We start from the raw sequence: 23,029 nt of genomic DNA on the forward strand, positions 1-23,029 counted from the left end.
CAATATTGCTATACAATAGATGACCTGTTATTTACTGAACTTTATTACGTTATTTACTTATATAATTTAAGTATCACATATTTACTCATGCTATTTGAGAAAAACACACACATAGTAATGCATTCATTGTTTATGATACACTGATACAAAATCTCATACATGGGCATTTTTGCGCCAGTATCTTGAATTTTAGTGGCTTCACAGTTAAATGTTTGTTCATAAACAAAAACCAAAATGTGAACACATTAAATTAAACTTTTAATGTGATTACATAAAACATAAAATCAAAAATACAAGAGTAGCTTTTGTAGTAAATAATAAATAAATACAATAAAATACATATTTTTATTTTTATTTAAGTAAATGTTAGATTGTTTCACTAGCTTCGGTGGGATCGTTTAGAGACATCTGAAGCTGCAATTTGGAGTTCAAACAACTGAGCACCAGCAAAATTCTTTATGGGGTTAAATTCTGGAATGCCTTTCTCCAAAAAAAAAAACCCCTTCACATTAAAAAAAGAAAAAAACATCAACATTTTGGATGACAAGGGGTCAGTAAATGATTTGTTTATACTGAAAGTGATAATACATTCATTCATTTTCTTTCGGCTTAGTCCCTAAACGTCACCACAGTGGAATGAATCGCTTATCCAGCATATGTTTTATGCAGCGGATGCCCTTCCAGCTGCAACCCATCACTGGGAAACACCCACACACTAAAGGGATTTATTAAAAGAAAAAAAAAAGAAAATTCTGTCATTATTTATATGTATCCTCCACCACTAGTTCCAGACCTGTTTGAGTTTCTTTCTTCTAAATATAAAGGAATATATACTGAAGAATGCAAGAATGCATAGTATTTTTTGGTCCTACTGTGAAAGTCAATGAATTAGAACCACTTGATTGTGAAAAAATGGTGAAGGATTTTTTATTTTTGGGTGTACTATCGCTTTAAGTAAATTCTCACCTCTGGACATCCTTCATCCCATTCTCCTGCAGGACGCTGAGGAACAAGACCTGATGCTTTACAAATCGCTGCATTTTGCTCTTCACACTCCTCGAACTGCCATCTGCCTTGCTAAAACAAACACGAATCCTTCATTAAGTACAGATGAAAGGTCGGCACTGTCATGTGACCTTCTACTGCTGTGACTAACTAGTGACTGTGCATCTGATCACCCAGGATAAAGCATTCATGCAGTGACTGTCTCTGAAATCAGATCCTGCTGTTTTCTCACAGCTGCCGTCTGATTTATGTGGTCATTCCGGACACGTGCTTTATTTCTGACCACATGCTGTGAGCTCGGATTATGACTAATATCCTGTGACATTAATAATCAGATCTCACCTTCGGATCCGCGATAACACAGATGCGCTTGTCGTCATATCGACGTGAAGGTTCCTGAGAGTTCCAGGATGTGAACGTGACTGGAGATTTGTCCGACCATTGGACTGTTTGAAGTGTGGCCTCTTTGTGCAAACCGATCCATACCTTAGAGTTGGGTTCTGAAATAAATAACATACAGTACTGTGAGCAGTGTAACTTCAATCACATACAGTCTAATAAAACAATAAAGCAATGTTTTACAGTGAATTTCTAACAGATAATGGGCATTCCTTCCCGAAAAGTAAACAAAAAAATGCAGGGTCCCAACACAAATTAATTAAGTTAACTTAACACATTTACTAAGTGGATGGAACATTTATTTAGTAAGTGGATTGAACATAAAACAATTAAGTAGTTAAAAATAAACTCAAGAATTGTGTTGTTTGAGCTTATTTTAAATAAGTAGACTGAACAAGCACCAAAACAATTGTTCGAGTGTGTACTTCAAGTACATGTTCTCTAATAGAGTATATATTTTTAAGTATACATCATGTTGTGTAAGTATTTTAACATCTATGTACTGAATACTGCCTGGAAATAAATAGGGCCACTTTTAGAATATAAAAAAGCTACAGTATAAATGTAAAAGCAGGAATGTAGTGCACAATTAAGTTTTTCATTTGTACTTTAAGTGATTTTATGCAAGTATACTAGTAGGTTAATTTTGTAATATACAGGAATGTTACAAAAAATAGAATAATGATTAAAGATAATTTGTTACAAAATGTGAAACTTGTATGTTATTTTAGTTCACTACACATAAAGTGAAATATTTCAAGCCTTCGATTGTTTCGATTTGAATGATTATGGATAAAGATGAAAAAAATCCCAAACCCAGTATTTCACAAAATTAGAATATCATGACAAAGTTCAATATTGTAGGCTCCATGTGTCTCTATCTAGTCCGCTAATTAAGTCTGGGTTAGTAGGCTTCAGAATCATGGGGAAGACTGATAACTTGTTCAGAACACCATCATTGGAAGCCTCCCCAGATAGCATACGAACCTGTGAGCCTAATGTGTCCCATGTGGAAAATGATCAATTTAACCCAAATGATGGAGGACAAATGTGGGCCACAGCAAAAATGTGGCATAGTCATTTAAGGGTAATCTGAGTCTAAACCTAAAGTGGCTCACACATGTAAGTGCAAATGTGGCCCAGTTATGTAAAGACATATGTGTACCACTTTTGGCAAATATTTGGCACAGTAAACTCTGGCTAATGCAGCAGTTAGCCTATAGTAGCCTAGATAAGATATGGAAAATGTGGCCCAGTTATCCTAAAACATATGTGGACAACATGGACTAAAGTCACCATCAAAGTGTTTGCTTTAGTTGGGCTCATAGCCCTGAACATTTTTAGGGCTGCTGTAACTTTTAAGAACTATGCTGGAAAAGTTGATTCATTACAGCAAACAAGCCAAGTAAAAAAACAATAAAATTAAGTGAGGCACAACCTGTGATGACATAATATAATTTACTGATGTTAAGCAATGCTTAATCCATTAATAAAAGTAACGTAATAACATGCTTGCACATGCCACAGAATTATGACGGTTTATAAGCTAAAAAAATTCTATGGTTCAACTTCTGCTCACAGAGACATCAATAAACCTCAACAACGTGACAATTAACAAAATGAACAAAACTTACAAACCCTACAAACAAGAGACTAAAAGTGATAAAATCAACAATGTCAACATAAACAGCAGAATCAACAGCAAATAAAGAAAACTGTAGCATCAATAAGCCATAGAATGTATTCATACTGCAATGCATGCTGGGGTTTTTGTACTTTGCCACACCCAGCAAGTGTAAGGTGCAGGCTGGATCTAAGCCAGAATAAAAGCAAATTGTGGCCCAGAATAGGGTCAGTTCTGGTTCATTTGGTTGAGTTCTGGCTAATATACCCCATATTAGTCAGAACTTAACCAAATGAACCAGAACTGACCTTTATATTGCTTTGACTTATTTGTGGCCCAGATCTGACAAACAGGAGAGGACTGCCCTAGAGTCATCATTCCATTCAGTATGTGGTCCAGATGTAAAGTGTCTGGTGTGGGATGGATCTGGGCCAGAATAAAAGCCAACTGTGGTCCAGAATAGGGTCAGTTCAGGTTCATTTGGTTGAATTCTGGCCGATATGTGATATTGCTATATCTTAATTGTGGCCCAGATCTGGCAAACAGGAGCGGACTGCCCAAGTGCCATCATTCCATGCGGTATATGGGCCGGATGTAAGTGTTTGGTGTGGGCCGGATTTGAGCCACATGAATTGTGGTAGCTGGGTCCATAAGTAGAAAAAGTCTCAAATTGCAAAAGAAGCTAGTTGCTCACTGAGTGCCATATCTAAGTATATTAATAGAGTGTTAAGAGGAAGGGAAAAATGTGCCTGGAAAAGGTGCACAAGTATGACCACAGGCTTGAGAGGATTGTCAAGCAAGGGCAACCCAGGCTGGTGTCACAGCATCAAGATTCACACATACAGATGTATGCATGACATAGGCTACAGCTGTAGAATTCTATGTGTCAAGCCACTATCGAACCAAAAATTTGGTTAGAAGCGTCTGTGCTGGGCTAAAGAGAAAAAGTACTGGTCTGTTGCCCAGTAGTCCCAAGTCTTCTTTTCAGATGAAGGCAAATTTTGTATTTGATTTGGAAATCAAGATCCCAGAGTCTAGAGGAAGAGTGGAGAGACACAAAAGTCAAGCTGCTTAATGTCCAGTGTATAGTTTCCACAGTCAGCAATGGTTTGAGGAGCCATGTTAAATGCTGGTGTGGGTCCATTGTCTTATAAAGTCCACAGTCAACGCAGCTCTATACCAGGTCTTTTTAGAGCACTTCATGCTTCCTGCTGCCGACAAGCTTTTTGGAGATGATGATTTTATTTTCCAGCGGACCTTTTGATGTGCACACAGTGCCAAAGCTAACAGTACCTGGTTTAAGGACCATGGCAACCCTGTTCTTAATTGGCCAGGAAACTCACCTGACCCTGACCCCATTAAAAATCTATGGGCTATTGTCAAGTGGAAGATGAGGGAACAGAAACCCTGAAATGCAGACAAGCTGAAGGCTGATATCAAAGCAACTTGGACTACCATACCACCTCAACTGTGTCAAAGGCTGATCGCCTCCATGCCACACCACCTTGATGCTGTAATTAGAGCAAAATTAGGCCCAACAAAGTACTGAGCACATAACACATTACATTAACACACTTTACAGTAGGCCAACATGTGTTTAAGATCCTTTTGTTATTGGTCACATGAAATATTCTAATTTTGTGAAATACTGGATTTGAGTTTTTTCATCTATAATTTATAATCATTAAAATTGAAACAAACGAAGGCTTGAAATATTTCACTTTGTGTGTACTGAACTAACATAACACATAAGTTTCACTTTTTGAAACAAATTATTGAAATAAATGGACTTTCCCTCGATATCCCAATTTTTGGCATAGACCTGTATGTAGTAATGTAGCCTTAGTTTAATTAGGGTATTTATGTATACTTTATTTTTTCTAAGCAAAAAACTACATTAAGTAACATTAGGGGTGTAATTAGTTTGAGACAAATCAATGCTGCTGATCTATTTTAAGATGTCAAGTTATTTTCAGTTAAGACAAATATGCAGTTTAGTCTTGGACTAGTCTTAAGCTTCGTCTCTGAAACTGGGGAAGTGTGTAATGATATCTAATAATAATAATAATAATAATAATAATAATAATAATAGTAATGTATATTTCTGAGAAGTAACTATTTAAGCACATTTCAGAATATATATTTAACTTTTTTTTTGTTCAAATAAGTAATATAAAAATAGGAAAATTGAATTAAAAAAAAATTTAATGGTGGTCAAAAGTGGTCAAACTCAAAACACTTTGTTTAGAATTGTCACTTTGTGATTGGATCAACAAAAATTAATTTTAATACCAAGTTTAAACAAGGCCTAAGGTGAACAATATTTGATTTAACTTTAGTAAAATGTCCAGCTAACCAAGGGAGAGCAGATTGAGCAGTAGTTCCTGTTGAGACAGGGAGTGGATGCTGACAAGCTCTGCCTCAAGAGCCCTGCATGCACTGGAAGAGTTGTCCCAGCTCGACTTCTCCTTCAGGTACAGGAAACAGAAACCATTATGGTCCAGCCAACCGTCAGGACAAATCGTCTCCTTATATTGCCAGTTATCTAGTTGATAAAGAGACAGAAATGTTTTTAAATAAATATCATTGTGCTGCGTAACATTCAAAAGAAAGTTACAATTATTGCTATTAAAAAACATTAACCATGACTTTGCCTCAAACTCCTATTTTGTGGCTTGTAGTTAGTACTTTTTTGTCTCCGTAGGGAAATTTCATTTGCAGCATACACTCACAGTCCACCTGACATTTTACATTTGGCATTTATATAAATAAAGCACTATAAAACATGATCAACAATGTGTTGTCAACATTAAAAGACAATAGTTTCTTTAAGGAGTACATTCTCTGCTGAAGCTTTTCCTTATGCAGTCAGTCCATCCATCACACTCAAGTTTACTGTTACTAACTGAATATGCTTATTTGCTTATTAAACCTTATTAAGGTAGTAGTGGGGTTTAGGTACTGGATTTGTGGAATAAGATCATGCAAAATACGTACTTTAAAAGTACTGATAAATAGCCAATTTCTTAACAATAGGCCACTAGCTAACAGTGAGAAATTATACTTAAACTAAAGTATTACCTACATTTAATCATTCATTCATTTTCTTTTCATGTTAGTCCCTTTATTAATCAGGGTTTGCCACAGCGGAATGAACCGCCAACTTATTCAGCATATGTTTTACGTAGCGAATGCCCTTCCAGCCTGAACTCAACACTGGGAAACACCTATACACTCTTGCATTCACACTCACATACGGCCAATTTAGCTTATTCAATTCACCTGTACCTAATGTCTTTGGACTTGTGGGGGAAACCAGATCACCTGGAGGAAACCCACACCAACACAGGAAGAACATGCAAATTCCACACAGAAATGCAGACTGACTCAGCTAGGCTCGAACCAGGAACCTTCTTGCTGTGAGACGATCGTGCTACCCACTGTGACGCATTAATAGGCCCACACGGAATCTGTGCACGCAGAATTCTGCAGATTTCCGCAGATTTTTAGCCCATCATAATTCTGTTTATTTACTTGAGTAAATGTGTGTAAATCTATTTTTATTCAGTTTTAAAAATTAATTACAGTATTATTGACTATTGTCTTTTAGTAGATATATTATATGAGAAACTTGCTTTGTTTACCAAATAAAGTGGATCTAATTGGATTTGCATTTTAAACAAATTTTATTTTAAATAAAATTTAAAAAGATACTATTTTTTATTTCACATATTAAGGTTTTAGTTATGATACTTCCAAAATAATTCCGCAGAAATCCACAGATTTTTTACCAAAATTCTCCGCAGAAATAGCAAAAAACGTCCGCAGATTCCTTCTGACCCTATGCATAACCAACATTTAATTAGATTCATTCATTCATTTTCTTTTCGGCTTAGTCCCTTTCCAATCTGGCGTCGCCACAGCGGAATGAACGGTCAACGTATCCAGCACATATTCCACGCAGCGGATGCCCTTCCAGCTGCAACCCATGACTGAGAAACATCCATACACACTCTTTCACATACATTCACTATGGTCAAGTTTAGCTTACCCAATTCACCTATACCTTTGTTTTTGGACTTGGCACCCGGAGGAAACCCACGTGAACATGGGGAAAACATGCAACAATTATTATCAGTAATTTCTATACTAAAAATTCTTATGCTGCTTAATACTTATGTGGAAGCAAAACAGCATTATTTAATTAATGTGAAGTTCAAAAGAGCTGCATTTATTATTATTATTATTTAGGACAGTTTTGTAACATTGCATTTCAATTTAATGCATCCTTGCTGAATAGAAGTATTGATTGTTGAAGTCTTGTTATTTTTAAACAAGCATTAATATTACTTTCCTTAAACTCTCAAGCAGTGTTAAGTGCTTAAGAATAAGCATTTTTGACCAATACTGAAAAAAATGTTAATTATTTTAAAGGTATAAATAGATTGATGATGCAAAATATTCAATTATACAATGATGTACAACTTGTGCCCAGCATAATTTAGTACACCCATTTTGAAAATGAATAGTTTAAATAATTTCTCAGTGAATATAGGCAATGTATTTTGGTGCATCTAAACTAAACAGATTTTTTAAACAGATATATTTATTCAGATAATATTTTAGTCACCAAACATATTTAGAAATGGAAAGATATACAATTAAATTTAAGCAAACTAATGCCAAAAAAATTGTAAACTACAAAATTTCAACAATTTTTTTTACCTTTTTTTTTGCTTTTCTTGCTTTTTTCTCTTTTTTAAATTTGTATTTAATATATTTCTATAATATATAAATTTAGGTGTACAACAATTGAAGAAAATATCTGGGATCTTATTCTAACACGAATACATTCATCATCAATAAATGCTAGGCATACTTTCAGGCCTTTGCAACCTTTCTGGCTAGATGACTTATTCTTATGAATTGGAAGTCAGCAGCTCCCCCTTCTTATCGGATATGAGTTTTTGATTTCTTACATGCTCCTCAAATGGAATAAATTTGGTTCACAAAAAACAAAAACAAAAGCCAGAACAGTTCCAGAAAGTCTGGAGACATTTTTCAATTTTTTTTAAGGAGACACCTATTTCTTAATTGCCTTTTTCCTTTCTTTTCTTTGTTATTACACTTATTTATTTATGTATTTATTTATTCATCCTCATTCATTCATTTTCTTTTTGGCTTAGTCCCTTTATTAATCTGGGGTCACCTGGTTTAGCATATGTTTTACACAGCGGATGCCCTTCTGGCTGCAACCCATCTCTAGAAAACATCCATACACACTCATGCACTACAGATAATTTAGCCTACCCAATTCACCTGTATCACATGTCTTTGGACTATCTATTTGTATTAATATTATGTATATTTTATTGTCTGACCTAAGATTAACCTAATAAAAAATAAATAAATAAAATAAAATTTATAAATTTGGGTGTGCTATTGGACCGTTATCGTAAGTTATTTTGTTAGATAAGCTCCAGATTTGGCTTCAGTACTCATTCATTCATTTTCTTTTCAGCTTAGTCCCTTTATTAATCCGGGGTCGCCACAGCGGAATGAACCGCCAACTTATCCAGCACATGTTTTATGCAGCGGAAGCCCTTCCAGCCGCAACCCATCTCTGGGAAACATCCATACACACTCACACACTAGGGACAATTTAGTCTTCCCAATTCACCTGTGCCGCATGTCTTTGGACTGTGGGGGAAACCGGAGCACCCGGAGGAAACCCACGCGAAGGCAGGGAGAACATGCAAACTCCACACAGAAACGCCAACTGACCCAGCCGAGGCTCAAACCAGCGACCTTCTTGCTGTGAGGAGACAGCACTTCATACTGCGCCACTGCCTCGCCGACTTCAGTACTGACTTATGTAATTTATATGCACAATTATAATGTTGTATAGCTTCCTATTAAAAATATGAATTTAAAAGAGAGATTTGTGAGGGGTGTACTTACATATGCTAAGCACTGTATAAAAATGTACATTTTCAGAGAACACACTACACAAATGACATGGCATGTTGTCTAAACATAAATAATAATATTAAAATAATAATTATTCATTATGTTCTAATTAATTATTAATAATTGAACACATTCAAATTTATTTTAAATCAAGGTCAAAGCTCTATTAAGTAAAACTTGTCTAGTATTGATTTCAAAGCCAACAACACAAAAAAAAATAAAAGGACTGATTCTTACATTGTATCCGATGCCCCCGACTGTTTCTATATTTACACACACTCTGTGAGAATGTCTGTGTTTGTGTGTATTTGATAGCCAGGGCCAGGAGTTCAGACTCCAGATGAGCCACAGCTGTTGTGCCTTTCAGGGCATGCACACATTCCTCTCTTTCAACCAATCACAATCAATGGTGACCATCACGGAAACAATAGTGACTAATCTGTACATGACAGCATGCTCATTCCAGACACATGCTGGGAATGAAGAGTAAACTAGACCGAACTTGAGAAAATAAGGTGGATGGAGTCTGGTGATCTGTCATACTTGTTAGAACGAAAGACAAAAAGCTATTAGAAATGGACGAACAAAGACACTGGATTAATGAAAGGAATATTGAATGGCCAGCCTGATTACTCATCTCTTTACCAAGTGGCTCAGCATTCCGGCTGTAGTTGGTGGTTTTCTTGCAGATGTAAGGCAGGGCTGACTCACAGGACAGACTCTGCCAGGATCCCAGAGTGGAGTTAAACAGTCCACACTGCTGGTTCTGCTGCACTGGTGTGGAGCTCAGATCTGGACAGAATTGATGAACACTCAATATAATGCTCATTTACAAGATCAGAATACATTTTTTTTAATATATTTACATAATTTTTTCACACTTTACATTAGTGATGCATGGCAGTGTTTCTCAACCACGCTCCTGGAGGACCACCAAAACTGCATATTTTGGACGTCTTCTTTGTCTGTCACACCCCTTACAGGTCTTTCAGTCTCTGCTAATGAGCTGATGATCTGAATCAGGTCTGTTTGGTAAAGGAGACCTGGAAAGTGTGCAGAGCTGGTGGTCCACCAGGAACGTGGTTGAAAACTCTGATGTAGGATATATTATGGCTGTTTTAACACTGTCAAAAATAAAATAAAATGTTTTTTGGTCATGTCTGACACATGTCAAAAATTGTTGCACAATGTAAAACACAAACATCCCCGTTAGTTTCTGTTCTGAGCCACTTCCAAATGTGGATTTTAATGGGATATAGAGTTGAAAGAAAAATATGAGCCTTCCTGTGAAATTTTCCTTCTTTTTTAAATATTTCGCAAGTGATGTTCAACAGCAGGAATATTTATTTAACATATTTTTAAATATAATTAATTTCTAATAACTAATTCCTTGTGTCTTTGCTACACTGCAAAAAAATGCTGGGTTCCACACAATTCCTTGGTGCTGTCCAAACACAAATCAATTAAGTTAACGCAATCGCTTGTACAAATTTAAGTGGATTGAACATAAAACAATTAAATTGTCCACAAAAGCTTTGGAATTGTGTTGTTTCAACTTGTTTTTTAAATAAGTAGTTTGAACAAACAGCAAAATCTTTTTTTATATATTAAAAAATAACTAGAAAAGTAAAGTTCGTAGACAAACTTTATGGTGGCTTGAGAAAGCCTCGTCTGAAAGTTTGAAGTAGTTTAAATGTTTAATTAATTGAAGTAGTTTTTAAGACATTTATAACAGTTATAACTACATAAAGGGTTAGCATGTTTCTAGTATGGATTGGCATGTTATTTGCTAGGTGGTTGCTAAGGTGTTGCTAGGCAGTTGCTACGGGGCTCTGCTATGGCGCTTCCAGATGGTTGCTAAGGTGTTGCTAGGTGGTTGCTAGGGTGTTCTGAGAGGTTGTTAGATGGTTGCTAGGGTGTTGCTAAGGTTTTTGCTAAGGTGTTGCTAGGTGTCTGCTAGGGTGTTCTGAGTGGTTGCTAGGCTGTTGCTAAGGCATTACTAGGTGGTTGCTAAAATGTTGCTAGGTAGTTACTAATGTGCTGCTAGGCGGTTGCTAGGGGGTTGCTAGGGTGTTCTGAGTGGTTGCTAAGGGTTACTAGGTGGTTGCTAGGCTGTTGCTAAGGTGTTGCTTGTTTGGGTTGCTAAGGTGTTGCTAGGCAGCTGCTAGGGTGTTCTAGGTCATTGCTAAGGTATTGCTAGGTGGTTGCTAGGGTGTTCTGAGTGGTTGCTATGGCATTGCTAGGTGGTTGCTAAGGTGTTTTTAGACAGTTGCTAAGGTGTTGCTAGGGTGTTCTGAGTAGTTGCTATGGATTGGTATCCAGCATGAATTGGTATGTTTCCAGTATAGATTGGTATGCTTCCAGTATGGATTGGTATGTCGTTAGTATGCTTGTTAGTATAAATTGGTATGTTACTAGTAAGTCCAATGTAAAATCATTGGTAGTTTTTTATAATTTGAAGTTTTTTTATATAATTTTATCTTTATAATCCAGTAAATGGGACAGTTCCTAGGGTGCCGTAAGTGGTTGCTAGGGAGTGGCTAGTAATTTGAAAGGTAATCAGTGATTGGCAGATTGGTAGTTTGAGTTAAATGAGCACAAACATGAGTCTGAGGGACTTTTCCGGGACAGTTTTTGGAAAACCATAAATCGGATCAGTTGGAAAAGACATAGTAAATTAATTCAGTATAGTTTGGAGGTTTGGAGTTCGTTTGGAGGTTGTAGTTTGAATGGTCCAGCAAAAGAAGTGTTCTTGAAATAGTCTAAGAAGAAGAAGAAGATGGAATAATAATAAGTTTATGTAGTATAAAATTACGTTGGCTTTCTTGAACCACCATAATAAATAATATTTATACATAATACCTTGCTCTCTTAAACATCACTAGGGAAATATAAAAAAAATTATAATAAAACTTACATAGCAGGCTCATCGTTTTGCCTTCATGTATATTACAGATATCCAGATATCTATGTGACCTGCATCTAAACACACATCTAATTCACTTTGGCTACTACGGCTGCATTAAACATTATCATTTCACACCTATAGTAAGCAGAAATGAGAATAGATTGCCCAAATGACATAGATGGTTGTAAGCAGTTAGATCAGAAGTAAAGCATGTCTTGTTTAGACAGAACTACAATCATAAAGAGAGCTTTAATGTTTTCCACATCAGTGACATGACAGACCTAGAAGCCAAAAGTGGAGCTGTGGACCAGACCTATAAGCCAAAAGTGGAATGAAGTTCACAAATTTGAAGAGAAGGAATGTTTAACGGTCAGTTGTTGTGCTCATAGTAAATGACACAGAATCTTCTGGGGGGGAAATTAATGTAAAAATTGGATAGGAGGTGGAAGTGTAAACAGGCAGACAAAAAACAAATCAGACATGGTCAAAAGATTGGATCTGTGCATTAAGAATTGCAGTGTAAATACAACCTAAATCGTCCTTTAGAACTAGCTCTTTTGAACCAGTTCACCAGATTGGACTGATCCGCCTGAAGCACAGATTTACAAAACCCCTTTCAAACAAAGCACTAATTCTAAAAAATTGGCATGAAATAGCAAGACTGCTTTCTTTGAGAATGCAAACATGTACTGGGACCGATACAGGATGGCGAACTGCTAACATGGGCAGGATCAATCTCAGAATTTTATTACATTTTTTGCCTCTATTACAACATCATCATCATCATCATCATCATCATGATTTTTTTTAACTCCATGTCATTAACAAAGGCTATTTTCATGGCAAAAACATTTCATTAATAAATATAAATTAAAAACTTAAATTAATAAAACATACGATTTGTATGTCATTCATTCATTTATTATCTTTTTGGCTTAATCCCATTATTAATCAGGGGTCGCCACAGTGGAATGAACCGCCAACTCATATAGCATATGTTTTACGCAGCGGATGCCCTTCCAGCCGCAAGCCAACACTGGGAAACACCCATACACACTCTTTCACACACATTCACTACGGCCAATTTAGCTAACCCAATTCACCTATACTGCATGTCTTTGGACTGTGGGGGAAACAGAAGCACCTGGAGGAAACCCGCACCAACACGGGAAGAACATGCAAACTCCACACAGAAATGGCAACTGACCCAGCCGGGGCTTGAACCAGCGACCTTCTTGCTGTGAGTCGTTCGTGCTACCCACTTTTACGTCAATATGTGTTAAATATTCAAACATTTTTCCTAGTGCACAATGCTGAATATAGAGATTTGCCTTTATTACAATAGGACGGTAACTGGACAGGACATGAAGTTGAAGATAGAGGGCGGAAAAGGGGGATGAAGTCAGTATATAAGACAGGGGCCCTAATATATATATATAGCCCTAATAGGTGCCCTTTAAAGCCCTTTTAAATATTTTTTTATTAAAAACAAAAGCAATCTATACCTGCAGTATAACCGACTAGACCCAAAGGAGATCCATCAGACCACTGCCATCCCCCGTACTGACTGAGATGGTTTAATCCAATCCAGACCATCACACCCATATCTGAGAGTCTTCCTGGTGGAACACAATAACAACTGTTATGCATCAATTAAAAACACAAAACCACATATTAGGAGGAATATTTAAGCTCCTCTTTTCCAACATTGTGGATTGTCATTTACACTTCTAAGCCCAGACTGAAAAAAGTCATAACAACTGAGCCCATGTGACCATAACCCCTAGTTTTCTGTACTTTTTTAGAAACTAGATAGTCTTTTTGTGGTAGTGCATTTTCCTTCAATGGAAAACACAGTCTGGTATTCTGTGAAATATCTAATTATAATAATTAAAAAGTAATAAAGTACAAGATTAGAACAACACACATGATTGTTAATTGGACTAATACTTGCTAGTACACTAGCTGAATTTATCTGGCATACATTATGGCCATGCCATTATCTAATGGTCAGACTATCACCAAACCAGCATTAGCAATATATCAGAAAATAAACAAATGACTAATACAAAATGATGAATTGTGCACATTTTTCAGCGTCTGTATACCTTTGATATAGTTCTGTTCACTGGACTGTGTTATGGACAGAAGACTTCCACCTTGTGCTTGACAGGAGGTAAGAGCTTGACTCCAGGTGAGGATGGAGTATAAATTAAACTGGTAACAGGCATTCAGCTCTGGATGGCTCTCCCAGAATTCATTGCAGCCTGACACTGGGAAAAAAACCACAGAGAGTTTTCCTTCAGACCTGTTTTGTTTTGGGAAATAATATAATCATTAAATCAACTTTTATTTCAGGTACTTGCCATAGAAATAAGAAACATGGAAAATGTGTATTACATGAAGTTAATACAAATACTAGTATTCATAAAATTTAATAAATGTGTAAGGAATAATTGATGACAGACCATTGACGTATTAGAAAACATTGTACACTCTTTATCTTCTAATAATTTAACGGACTGGAGTCAATTATTCCTCTTACTACAGTATACTACATTTATCAAAGATGTTTTATTTCATGACATTTGTCAGGTTTTTGTCCTGGAACAGCTCCTGTGTGTAGTACTAGTGTGTAGTTTCTCAATCATCTCATCCAAAGCTATAAGTTTTAGCCTTTAGTTTTGTTTTGATTTGATTTTTGACTTTTGCAGGCTATGAAATAACTGAAATCATTTATCGTAGTGATATGAAATATCATAGACTGTTCAAATGAAAAAAAAATCTTTACTCTCACTTTTATTTCTTTGAAAAAATGTAATGTATCAGATGCTTTAAATAGCCCCTATTATGGGTTTTTGAAAATGCCCTTCCATGTAGTGTGTAACACAGCTCTAAGTGAAGTGAAATATCCAGCTAAGGCTTAAATCTGTAAGTGTACAGTGCTTAAAACTATTGATTCATCTATAAAAGAGTCAACTCATAGTGCTTCAAACGAGTCGTCTTGATAACGAGTCACTAGGTGTTTTGTGATGACGCGACTACGAAACACAAGTAGTTGCGTGTGCAAACCCAGGAGATTTGAAACCTGCGGCCCCACTCACTAACAAAGAAAAAAAGCCACACACACACCGGTCGAATAAAGTCACGCTGTGCAGATGGATATTATTGACAGTCTACCCAAAGATGAAACCTCAGCATTATAGCCCAGCCTTTAGCAGTTCGAGTGCTTCTGGAAACTACATGCTTACAAAAAAAGACTTCACATTAAAAACGTGTCTTTAGCTGCTTTGTTTACGAATCGTCAGCTGTTCCTACACACATGCAACGGTCAAGTTTCAAAATAGTTCAGCTCAGGTTCGAGGTGAGTTGTCTAAATTGCACCCAGCAAGCTGAACTGGCACTCTAGGCGTGTGTGTGTGTTATGTCCTCTGAGGAGGGGGGTAATGTGTGTGTGTGTGTGTGTGTGTGTGTGTGTGTGTGTGTGTGTGTGTGTGTGTGTGTGTGTGTGTGTGCGTGTGTGTGTGTGCGTGTGTGTGTGTGCGTGTGTGCGCGCGCGTGTGTGTGTGTGTGTGTTTGTGTGTGTGTGAAAAGAGCAGGTAGAGTTTGACAAGCTAGGAGATCTCCTCGCCAGTTCTTGGAGTTTTTGCTCAATAAAATAGTTAGTCGTCGGTATTTTCTAGTCCATCGTCTGTATTTACATTCACCCACTGGCAGCCAAAATCCAGGCCTTACACTACGAAGCATGTATGCACTGTGACTACTTTTATATTGTTAATTAGCTGCTGGGCATTTCACTCTGTCTCGCGCTAAAGGCTGTCAGGGTTGACCAATCGCAGCATGCTATCATCGGTCCAATCAGTGCAGATTAGCTTCGAGCTGAGGAGGGGTTTGGGAACAAATGAATCGCAACGATTCATATGGGAGTCGCTGGGATAATTAGGTAAAAATAAATGCAGATTATAAGATCATGAAAGTGTTTTTGACCTTGCATGCATATTAGACTGTTGTTGGAGACCCTTACAATAAAAATATGACCCTATTTCATGTATAATAGGGGCTCTTTAAATCATCAGAGATTAGCAATAATATGAATGCTATGACAAACAAGTTATTTTTTCTCCCAATACGGAAAAAATAAAGAGGAAAGAGTGTGTCTCTTACATGTGGTTTGTCAAACCCACTCACCTCAGAATTGCAATTTTTTTACCTGGGTTGGGACAGAAACCCCATTTTTCATCTTGATCATAGCGGTTGGTGGTGGCACACCAGAGGTGACGGTCCTCTCTGCCCTCTGAGGTACAGTCCCAGAACCATTTATTGTTGTAATTGAAGGGTATGGAGCAGGTCATGCCATGAGAGTTTCCTTGAAGTGTGTGGATGTCTGTCAATGGCAAAAAAACAAAATCTGTTAGAACAAGCAGAAGCTGTCAGACTCCAGCAACTGTGATATTAAATAAATCTAATCACTAAATAAACTCGTTAAAAACATAAAACAATGTTAGGTCTCACTGACCATGGTGATACATAAATAAACAAATATAAACATACAAAACTACCATAATTAAGAACAGATTTTAAAACTATACAGTACCTACTGTTTAGTACCGGTAACCTAACTAAAGCTGTAATTTAACTGAACATATACTACAAATAGTTACCTAACCAAACAACAAAAGACAGACAGACTATACAAGTACTTTACATAACACGGTACAATATTGTGCCAATAAGTTATTTAAGGTTAAAAAGCTGATGCAATATGTGCAATGATTGGTAGTGAGTCAGAAAGTCTTTTATATTATCAGATAGACAATGACAATTTTGACATTGGAGTTGGCTGGTTTTGAGACATTGATCTTTAAGGTTTTTTGTAGTCCACATAAAAAAATGTAATGAAGTTTTCAAAATAAAAGTCCTAAACTGTACACAACTTAAAAAAAACATGTAAATAATGTACATATAAAAAGTCACAGAATAAGAAAATATTTTGACAAAAATGTCAAATAAATCCTAATAATTCCAAGGTTAGGCAATGTGATGTGGTGAATTGCAATTCACACTGTATTTATTTTGCATTTAGTTTTTTGTAATTGTATGTAAAATATATATTAGTATCAGCTAGGAAATATAAAGAGTTATCTGTTTTAGGCCATTTACATATCATTGCATCCCCTTTTGCTGTATTATGGACACTCATATTGATTGTTAATTTTTTTTAATGTGTCCAAAATTATCTTAGGTGCATCTCAAGTGACGTTCATTACATATTACATTTTACTTATAAATAGTGTAAATAATTTAATTAAAAAAGTAATAAGTGTTTTTTTTATTATTTTTCCTTCAACTTAATACCTTATTTATCAGAGGTCATCACATCGGAATGAACCGCCAACTATTCCAGCATATGTTTTACACAGCATATGCCCTTCCAGCCACAACCCAGAACTGGGAAACACCCAAACAAAGCAACTGGAGGAAACCAACGTGAACACAGGGGAGAACATGCAAACTCCACACAGAAATGCCAACTGACCCCGCCAGGACTTGAACCTGCGACTTTCTTGCTGTAAGGCAACAGCACTAACCACTGAGCCAAAAGTGTGAAATGTTGGACACTTGACGCACTCAATTGTAACAATTTAAATAATATAATAGAGGGTGCAGGGCTCTGATGATGAATGACAAAAAACATAATAAATTTTATACACTAAACAGCACAGTGCATAAGTACATAGTGTATGGCAGTGTTTCTCCAACACAGTCCTAGAGGACTATCAAGCCTGCTTGTTTTGGATGTTTCTTTTGCCTGTTACACCCCTTACTGGTCTTTCAGTCTCTGCTAATGAGCTGATGATCTGAATCAGGTGCAGATCTGGTGGTCATCCAGGAATGTGATTTAGAAATACCGGTGTATAGTACATCAGTTGGGAAAAAAATTCTACCTTCATATGGGTAAGCACATGGCCCTTCACCAGCCGCCCCATAAATCCTCCACTGATGCAGAGCGCCTCTCCTCACCACCACTTTTGAGTCCACTGCCACTAGCTTATTATTCATTGCTCCATACAACATGCCACCCCCACAGCGCCACCACATGCTTGGGAGGGAAACATCGCACTCAAATATGCCAACGTCATGCTGCTTGGTCGTGTTGATCCCTAGGCATCGACTGGTGCCCAGATTGTATAGTCGGTGCCGGGACACCCATTTCCAAAGCAGTGCGGGAGACGAGGGGTCACAGCTGGATACAGATAGGCCCGAGGAGTCCGCTGAGAGACAACGCTTCTGTGATACACTCTCCAACCGGAAAACACCTTTACCTGGGTCACACAAACACAAATGAAAGGAAAGTGAGATTTTGGTTAAGCTAAAGCATATTTTCTTGTAAAGTTCAGATTACTTAAAACATTAGTAGAACATTTGTAGCTGCCTTAAAACTAATTCATTTTTTAAGTTAGTAGAACTTTATTTTATTTTGTACTTCATGAGCATGTTTGTGATAAGAGCGGGCGTCACACAGGTGTCTCATTATAGTGATAGTTCACCAAAAAATTTACTCACTATTTACTAACCCACAAAGGTTTCCTAACCTCTATGAGTTCTTTCTTCTGCTGAACACTAAAGAAGATATTTTAAAGAAAGCTGAAAACCTGTAACCACTGACTTCAATAGTAGGACAAACAAATACTATAGAAATCAATGGTTACAGGTTTCAATCTTTAATCAAAATAGCTTGGAACAAGTGAAGGGTGAGAAACATTATAAGGAATTTTCATTTTTGGGTGAACTATAACCAATTAATAATAAGCTTTTGGCTTTAACTTATTGATGATGTGAAAGTGCGCTCGTTTTTTGCGATTGTTTTAGAACTTATAATTCAGTTGCCTATGGGAGAAATTACTATGAACAATAAACAGTAGAAAATGGTCAAACTACTTTCTCTACAAACAAGTGTGTTCATGATTATACATAAAAAGTTGAATAATATAATAAGAAAATATCAGTTTGCAACATCAAGAAGCATAATGGAACCAATGGAAGTGAATGAGACCTCAAGTCCTCAATGAAGTCTCAAGTCAAAGCAAGTCTCAAGCCAAACAATTCCAATGGCTGCGGCTGCTCATGTGTGTACAACAGGGTGCCCAAACTCAGTCCTGGAGGGCCAGTGTCCAGCAGAGTTTTTGCCTCAACACACCTGCCAGAACATTTCTACCAAGCTTGATTACCTCAGGTGTGTCTGATTGGGGTTGGAGCTAAACTATGCAGCACGCTGCCTCTCCAGGATCGAGTTGGGGTACCTCTGGTGTAGAATAAGGTCAATAGAGTGTTTTCAATTAGATCTTCAACGTATCTATGTCCGTGGCAATTATGGAGATACAGCTGAAGTCAGAATTATTAGCCCCCCAGAATTATTAGCCCCCCTGTTTATTTTTTCCCCCAGTTTCTGTTTAATGAAGAGAAGATTTTTTTCAACACATTTCTAAACATAATAGTTTTAATAACTCATTTCTAATAACTGATTTCTTTTATCTTTGCCATGATGATGGTACATAATATTTACTAGGTATTTTTCAAGACACTTCTATACAGCTTAATTTAACTAGGTTAATTAGGTTAACTAGGCATGTTAGGGTAATTAGGCAAGTTATTGTATATTGATGGTTTGTTCTGTAGGCTATCAAAAAAATAATTATAAAAAAAAAATAATAATAATTATATATATATATATATATATATATATATATATATATATATATATATATATATATATATATATATATATATATATATATATATATATATATATATAGCTTAAAGGAGCTAATAATTTTTAAATAAATAATAATATTTAAAACTGCTTTTTTCCTAGCCAACATACTGTGAAAATGTCCTTGCTCTGTTAAACATAATTTGGGAAATAATTAAAAAAAGAAAAAAAAAATCAAAGGGGGGCTATAAATTTTGACTTCAACTGTACACTGATGTCAACAACAGCATGGATTGCACAATACTCTAATAGGTTGCTCTGATTATTCATATGTTATTCTTCTTACACACATTTTACCACAGGAAGAGCATGTACTATTTTGACAAATTAAATTTTACAGGCTCTATTCTGCTTGATTTGCTATAACATTTGGCAGTCTTTAATATCTTTAAGATATTGTTCTATATCTGACTAAGTACAGCCTACAATCTTTTTGAGTAGCACTAATCAGCTAAATATTAAAGTTTTGTTCAGTTCAGCGGCATTGTTTACATTCTGCTCTACAACATGGCCGACTGATGTTACAACATGAAAACACTCTATTAAATCACAATGTTGATTACAAATTAACTGAAACATAGAATATTCGAAAATATATAGAAAATAATAAAAGCTCCAATCTTTATGATTAACACTGTAAAATCTATAAATGTATCTATCAAAAAGATATACAGCTTTTCATACAGCTGTGGGTCATGCAGAAAATAATGTACAGTATTAAAGAGATAGTTAACCCAAAAATGAAAATTTTCCTCTCCTCCTCATTATTTACTTACACTCAAGTATTGCTAAACTTTGATGAATTTCTTTCTTCTGTTGATCTCAAAAGAAGATTTAATGAAGAATGTTGGAAAAAAAGCAGCCATTGACATCACAAAACTGCTATGGATTGGAAGTCAATGGCGGTGTTCTTTACATTCTTTAAAATATCTTCTTTTGTGTTCAAAAGAATACATAACGACATAAAGTGGACTACATAATGACAGAATTTATATTTTCGGGTGAACTATCCCTTTCATTTTTTCCCTATCCATAACCAAAAAAAAAAAAAAACAGGCTCTATACTTCACTAGTACAATGATGACCTTATAAATTTCAACATAACAGAACCTCTGTGAATCCCCAAAACAGTACAAAATTAATTAGAAACTTATTTATCTGTCAATATTTTACAGAAACGCACAGAACAACTCTGGCAAAGCATCCTGGGAACTAGAAATATTTTACTTAGTCAAATTAAGTTCATCTTATTACAGTGGGAAAAATTTGTGAATGTAACTTGCTTCTATTAAGCACAAATACTTTTTTAAATATTTGAGTTTAATTAACTCATTTAATGAATTTAATTGTTTGGTTTTACAACTCTTGGGCAGATATAAGGCTATAGTTTTGTTGTTTTTTTTACCAGTGGGAAAAGCCTTTCTTTTGAAGTATTATATAGCCATTTACATGCAGAGTCATGTTAGATTATAAAGGCAAGTGATATTGGAGATTCAAAGCCATTCAGAGCCACTGAGGTATCAGACAGGTCTGATTATGCAGCCAACAGATAGAAAGATAGGGCTGATATCTCCAGTTTCACCTCAACAAAATGGGGCTTAATATTTCAGGGTTCTCAGAACCGACAGGGCTGAGGGTCTTTTGTGGGCGTTGACACGAACGAGTAATTGAAGATACGGGCCAAAGACAAAGATATTCTCCATCAGTCAAATACACACACACACATGGTATTGTAAAAGTTCAAAGGGAAGGCACGCATTATCCTCTCCATACGTCGCAGTGCAGGAATTTGACTAGGAAGTATAGGATTTTCTTGTCTGGTAGAGGCATTTTTTTACTGGTAAAGAATAACATGTTTTGATAATTTTTTACATTTTCCACAGTGTGTTCAAATGTATTAATAAAATGGCTTAATCATTCAATATATAGTATTATTTTAATAAATGCAATAAGCCCTATGAAGCCGTGGTTTACAGTGGTTTCTTGCACCGGTTTCCCCCACAGTCCAAAGATATGCGCTATAGGTGAATTGGGTAAGCTAAATTGTCCGTAGTGTATGTGTGAGAATGACAGTGTATGGTTGTTTCCCAGTGATGTGTTGCAGCTGGAAGGGAATCCGCTGCGTAATGGCCAAAAAAACCTAGTTAAACTTTGTATAACTTAAAAAATGTAGTTGAGACCTGGTAAACTTGTTAAAATAAGTTAAAGCGACATAAAAATATTTGTTGTATTGACTTTTTGTCCTATGTTTTTTATAGTGTATAAGCATGTGAGTCGAAATTAAACCTTTTGCAAATAACTTTAAAATAAAATGTCAAATAGGGGTGCAAATAATGTAAAACGTTCATTATATAAATATATTTATGCATGTAGTAAAAAACGAAACAGTATGTTTATTTTAACCTGTACGTAAAATATATATTAAAGAATAAGTGAAACTTTAATCAGTGAAAAAGTGTCTTGCCCAAGAACAGTTAAAACCATGTGGTTGTAAGGGTAGTAGTAAAGGCTAATAATTAAAACATTTTCTAAATAATTAGTGTTTTTGATTGTTATGATTGCTGTTCTGAATATGCCTGACAAGCAGCCTTTTAAAGCTACAGTATTGTTATGCTAAATGACATTTTAGTGGGTTTCTTCAATAAATCATAATTACAATTTGCGATAGTCGTTATTTATTGAGATTCATTCTAATACAAATATATTTAAAAACGTTTTTTTTTCTGCTGTTTTTGTCTACTTGAAAACACTTTTTCATCTTTTTAGTCATGTAAAGATCTTAAGCAATATTTAAACAATAGTGTGTTATTGTAATATAATATACAATACATTTTATTCCATATACATGGCAAGGTTTATAAAAGTAAAAAATAAATGTCTTATCTCAGCAATGATGGTGGAATAATTGGCAAGCAACAATCACAGTTCTACACTTCTACAGTGTTTTACAACAGCTTTGAAAGCAGACCAGAATTATTCATTTTAAAGAGAAGCTTTGAATGTCTGTCGTTATATTTCACACACACACACACACACACATACACGCACACGCACACGCACGCACGCACACACACACACACACACACACACACACACACACACACACACACACACACACACACACACACACACACACACACACACACACACACACAAACAGTTGAAGTCGAATTATTAGCCCCCCTGAATTATTAACCCCCGTTTATTTTTTCCCCAATTTCTGTTTAACTGAGAGAAGATTTTTTCAACACATTTCTAAATATAATAGTTTTAATAACTCATTTCTAATAACTGATTTCTTTTATCTTTGCCATGATGACAGTAAATAATATTTTACTAGATATTTTTCAAG

The 23,029-nt window shown here is 35.8% G+C and overlaps 1 protein-coding gene across 1 annotated transcript in view; it reads right to left on the bottom strand.

The window, feature by feature from the left end:
- The window catches only part of pla2r1 (phospholipase A2 receptor 1), a 77,307-nt gene that overhangs the window by 49,034 nt on the left and 5,244 nt on the right, over positions 1-23,029 (bottom strand). Inside the window, exons 2-9 of the mRNA XM_056467793.1 lie at positions 17,852-18,229; positions 16,117-16,290; positions 14,015-14,179; positions 13,412-13,525; positions 9,644-9,790; positions 5,385-5,573; positions 1,348-1,505; positions 967-1,077 (exon numbers count right to left, since the gene is read on the bottom strand). Of these exons, the coding sequence (XP_056323768.1) occupies positions 967-1,077; positions 1,348-1,505; positions 5,385-5,573; positions 9,644-9,790; positions 13,412-13,525; positions 14,015-14,179; positions 16,117-16,290; positions 17,852-18,229 (1,436 nt within the window). The remainder of the gene's footprint in view (positions 1-966; positions 1,078-1,347; positions 1,506-5,384; positions 5,574-9,643; positions 9,791-13,411; positions 13,526-14,014; positions 14,180-16,116; positions 16,291-17,851; positions 18,230-23,029) is intronic.

The sequence above is a fragment of the Danio aesculapii genome, chromosome 11, assembly GCF_903798145.1.
Source record: "Danio aesculapii chromosome 11, fDanAes4.1, whole genome shotgun sequence".
NCBI lineage: Eukaryota > Metazoa > Chordata > Actinopteri > Cypriniformes > Danionidae > Danio > Danio aesculapii.